This window comes from Pagrus major, chromosome 15, assembly GCF_040436345.1.
Source record: "Pagrus major chromosome 15, Pma_NU_1.0".
Lineage (NCBI taxonomy): Eukaryota > Metazoa > Chordata > Actinopteri > Spariformes > Sparidae > Pagrus > Pagrus major.
The window spans coordinates 19732578-19737792 of record NC_133229.1 but is presented as its reverse complement, the minus strand read 5'-3'; the positions used below and the strand labels follow the sequence as shown (position 1 = coordinate 19737792).

General features: G+C 40.8%; 1 protein-coding gene across 1 annotated transcript; it reads left to right on the top strand.

Annotated features, from left to right (window-relative positions):
• The first annotated feature begins 479 nt into the window (after positions 1 to 479).
• fbxo5 (F-box protein 5) lies at positions 480 to 4855 on the top strand. Its single transcript, XM_073482250.1, has 6 exons — positions 480 to 626; positions 1368 to 2005; positions 2240 to 2410; positions 2858 to 2948; positions 3431 to 3649; positions 4183 to 4855. The coding sequence occupies exons 2-6, from the start codon at positions 1392 to 1394 to the stop codon at positions 4441 to 4443; spliced, it is 1356 nt and encodes a 451-aa protein (XP_073338351.1). The 5' UTR covers positions 480 to 626; positions 1368 to 1391; the 3' UTR covers positions 4444 to 4855.
• The last annotated feature ends 360 nt before the right edge of the window (positions 4856 to 5215 follow it).

The window sequence follows — 5215 nt, the reverse complement described above, 5'->3', positions numbered from 1 at the left end:
GCTCATAAATAGTAAATAGACTGCACAATTTGAAACTGTGTAATAAGTATACACTAGCTATCTGAATGTTGTTAAAGTGTATTTCACATTTGAAAACAATTAGGTACTTTAAACATGAACTCCTTTAGCAAAATCAAGTTTAAGAGATATTATTTTGATTTTTTAATATTTACCGTCCACTACCATCACCAATATTCCTGTTTATAGTAGGATGTAGCCTAATATTCAATTCGGCCGAGGTTTGTTAACTTCAGATACGTCGGTTCTGTAGTTATAACTCAGATTATGTAAGCTATAACCACTGTATCCAACCGTGGCCAGAAGAGGCCATTTTCATCCGTGTTGCACGTCAGATGGGAAATGCCAGCGGAAACACGTCGACTGCGCGCTGACGTCCTACACCGACAACGTCAGCTCCCATTGGTTGATGGTTTAAAGGGACAAACCTCCGCTTCCCTCCGATTGGTTTGCGCCTTTTGTGCACGGATTTCAAATAAGAGGGAGCCACTGGCGGATTTTCAGTTGAGGAGTATTTAACTTTTGCAGAGCGGGTGTCAGCCGAAAGTTAGCTCAGCGGCTAAAAGGAGGGAAGCGAGAGTCTGCTTTGGATAACGATATTAACAAAGGTAAGAGGCTCAACTTCATTTCTTCCAGCCTCCGAACGACAAATGTTTATCTACGTGCATTGTTATCTTGTATGAGCAATGTTAGCTAGCCGGGGTACTAGCTGGGATAGTTAGCGTTAGCTGCTGGTCGGTCGACTGGCTTGGGAAATTAAATGTCGACTAACGATACGAACCGACACTATAATGAATTTTAGGATGTTTTATACTAATACTTGAGGTCTGTATTTAGTTGCATAAGAGCTGACAAACTTGCTTCGTAGTTTCAAGCTACTTTCCACACAGCCACTGTACGCGCGTAAAGTCAGCTCAGTGATGCTAATAGCGGATATTTAACACGGAAGATTCACCTGTTCTTGTATAACAGATTATATCCTAAGATGTTTCTTATTCTAAAAAGCTAATGTATGTATTTAACCTAAAGGCTGCAAACCGAAGTCGCTTGTCCGAGTATCTTTACGTCACTGCAACCTTTCCGCCAAATCTGCATCGCGCCAAAATCGATCATTTGATTTGCAAAATATTTGGCGGAAGACTTTGTAACTATACTCAATGTTAATGTTAACAGTTTAACATCAGTGTCGTTATGTGTTATTCCTTTCTTTCATGTCACATAACGTACAAGTTATCTCTGTTTAGAGGTAGCTAAGTGATCTTGCATGAGGGAAGCCATGTTGCTCTGCAGGCTTGACAGTCACATTTGAAACCTGACACAATTTCCCCATTTGTCTCCTTTTTGTCCAGAAATCTACATACTGCACAGTGTGTATGTTTCATTCCAAGGAAGTCACCATGAAATGCCCTCACTACAAGGCAGCAATGGCCAATAATCTGGAGAAAAGCTCTGTTTCTGTGGCTGGTGCAGGGTCCAGGGTGTTTCACCTCAAAGCTTCCCCGGTAAAAGAGTCCAGCCCAATCAAACCCCAGTGTCCACCTGTAGCAGTGACCACAGTGTTGTTCTCTCTCAACAACAACACCAGAGCAGTGCACAACAAGGAAAACAGCACCAGCAGGGAGCATGATGGGACTCTGGATGAAGGGTTTGAGGACAGCGGCTATCTTTCTCTGCACAACAGTCAGATTGATGATCATCACGGGGATGAAGAGGATGACTGCATGCAGGAAAAACCCACATCTGCTGCTGCACATCAAGTAAAGACAATATCACCAAAGAAATCTCCCTCTAAATGTCAAGGGAGGATGAACTCGACCCATCCAGTGTCTCTGGTGGCAGCTTCTCCTACTGTGGTTTGTCATAGGACGAGAACAGCAGCATACTCACTGTCATCCACCCCATCAGATCATCACAACAACCTGCCGATACTGAAGTTCCAGCAGGCTGTGTGTGAAGAGCTTGCCAAGAGCTATAAGAAGAATAAGAGGTAGGAATATAATCACATATTGTGATGTAATAGCTTCCATCACAGCCTTTTCTTCCTCCTGTTGTAAAATTGTTGCATGTGCACACACAGTAATTGGTCACACTGGGAGGTATCCCATATTTTTAAGTTAAAATTTGGTTCCTAGCTTTTGATTATGGCTGTTCTAAATGTGTTTAGACCCTGCATCGCTATGAGATTTTCAGTAAATGAATTACAATTGTTTTCCTGTCTCAGGTATGACTGGAGCATCATCACAAAGGTAGCAGAGGATCATCTGTTGGATCGGGTGATTGGAGGCCAGATGGGCTGCGAGTACGTCGACATGTTTTCATCTCTCCTGTCCAGGAACATGAGAAACATCTTGACCGACATCCTGTCCCTGCTGGGAGACATGGACCTCATTAGGTAAAATACAAATCCTTCACTATGTGGTGGGTGGGTTCAATTCTACAAGGGATGAATGGCCGATGTAAGTTTTGATTCCGTTTCAGTGGTGTTAAAGATGTTGAACTGTGTTTTATCAATCTGCCGAATACCGAACAGAGCAAGCAACTGCTGTAAACTAAAGGACTAGTTTGTATCTTCAAAAAAATAAGTAGGGTAGTTGCGTTACATCAGGAGTAAATTCTAGATTTAGCCCAAAGTTTATACTTTACTGTCTTATCAGGGGAGGTCACAGGAAGCTGTTTTGTGTGCGTTAAGATTGAGGCAAGACTGTTTGAACAATCATACGAACCATGATGGATCAGAGAGAAATTAAATGTAAATACTTATAAGGAATTCCACTTTTTCTTTATAGTTAATATTTTTCTTTTAATATTCATTGTGTGTTCACCTTTTCTCATCTCACAGCTGTAAGAAAGTGAGCAGGACGTGGAGGAAGATCATCTGTGATGATGAAGCAGCTCTGAACAGGTGTCAACAAGCAGAGCAGGCACTCAGGGTGAGGAAACACACACTAACCCATACACAGGCTCAACACAAAGAAAGACAAGCCGAGTTGTTGAACTTTTGATGCCTTTGGTCATCTGCACATCCTCATGTTTCTTTAAGCTTCAAAAACTCTTCAAATCAAATTCAACCAAATTCTTTACAGCATACAGTAAAGTAAAAAGTAAATTGGCCCATAAATGATAAAATGGCAGAAACAGTTATTTAACTAAACATTTCAGCACATTGAGTACATTAAAGGGTAATCTGACATTGTGTGTATCACGGCTTTAAGAATCAACCAATCAGGATAATCAATAGCATGAAAACTAATAACTACACAAGATGAACTTAAAAACTGAAGGCAAAGGGTGTGTATACTGTATGTGTAGTTGGTTACAACACATGTGCATGTGTTTGAAATACTAAATGTGTCTGAAACTTATTCCAGGAGACTTTCATGTTCTAACAGGTTAAATTTTTATTCTTCTTCAGGAGTCAAGGAGCTCTCTGAGACAAAGGGCCTGCGGCCTGACAAGAGACGTGGCCGTGTCAAGGGTGCTGCTGTCCTGCATGCAGACCCTGGCCTCCTCCACTCCATCATCTTCATCCTCTTCTTCCTCATCCACCCCAAGCTGCAAGATCAACAGACGGACGCTCTCCTCTCAGAAGAGCGGTACACCCAACTGTACACGCTTCAATGAATACATGAAGGTGAGTGTCGGTACAGATCAGTTTAATCTGCTGATTTTACCAGCAGAGTGTCTGCAGGTCCTTTTTGAAAAAAAAAAAAAAAAAAAAAAAGTCTTAAATGTTATTTATTTTGCCATAAACATTTAATCTAATTCAGTTCATCCATCCTTTTGATTTTTTTTTGTCTTAATGAGTCAAAAAAAAGTCCATATTTCTGATGTTGCAAATCTTTAAACTGACCGCTGAACCAAATACTCGTTTTACTTCCTCTGCACAGGACCACATGTATAACTTACCTGCAGTGCTTGATAAAGAAAAAGCTAAACCTGTCTTAAATTAGGTGAAAATGGTCCTGACAGGGTCTTTTTTAAAAAGCATTAAATTTGTGTAATAATGACACAAGTCCAAAACCCAAAGATAGTCACTTATACTATATCGTAAGACAACAAAAAGCAGCAAATCCTCACATCAGATTTATGCTATGGAAAATTCAGCAATGTACACTTCATTCTTTGGACTTTAACAAACCTGTATATGTTTGTTCTTCTGTCCAGGCCGCCAGCAATCTGAAGCAGCACGAGTCTTTGCGTCCCTGCAAGCGCTGCGGATCACCAGCAACACATTTCACCGAGGTTCAGAGGGCCAAATGCATGCGCCCCAGCTGCCTCTTCGATTTCTGCACTGTCTGCCAGGAGTCCTACCACGGCTCGACCCCCTGCAGAGTGGTGCAGCCCCGATCCCACTTCCCCTCCACCAAGACCACACCAATCATACCAGGCAGCGCCCGCAGCAAGAGGAGCATCAGGCGCCTGTGACGGAGCTAAACTGAGGTTTTATTCACTGACTCTTTTAACCGGACGGGCCTCTACAATTGGAAAAGTTGGTCTGGAAGGGATGTATGTGCACCGTGGCACTTAAACTCGGTTACTGAATCAACTGACTGATGCACTTGTTGAAACACTACTGGGACAATCAACCAGAAAGTGCCGTCTGGCTAAAACTGTTGTCGTCTGTGAGCGACAAACATATGCCAAAAAAAGAGAAATGCAGTCTAATAGGCTTTAAATTGTACTGTTTTATTATGTTTTAAAATGAAATGGATGTACAGTTATTGTATTTTAAAGTTTTGCAAAGGTTTTTTTAATAAATGTTGACCCTCAGGAGGTCCTAAAATGTTAATATTTGCTGTATTTGTATTTCCTGTAAATAGACGTCTCATAAAACCTATCCCGTGTTTTTGTTGTTCTTCAACGCTGCATTTATCCCAGAGCTGAATCAACTTCAGTTTGTAGTGACAATAGATTCTGCATCCATCAGTCACTGAAGTCTTTATATGAAGAGGAGTTTCTTTTCTTTTCATTAGAAGGAACAAATAAGTAATTTACTTTGACTTGATTCCAATTTTGTTCAACCTGACGATGGGTTTGAAAAAACATAATCACAGAAAATTGAAAAACAAACTCTTAATGATATAATTAAATACAACAAGGTTTATTTCACAGTTCTTTTGTAAGTATATTGTCTTTGCACTTTAAGGACTAATAACAGAAAGATTCAGACTTAAGTTGTGGTCGGCAAAGCATTGCC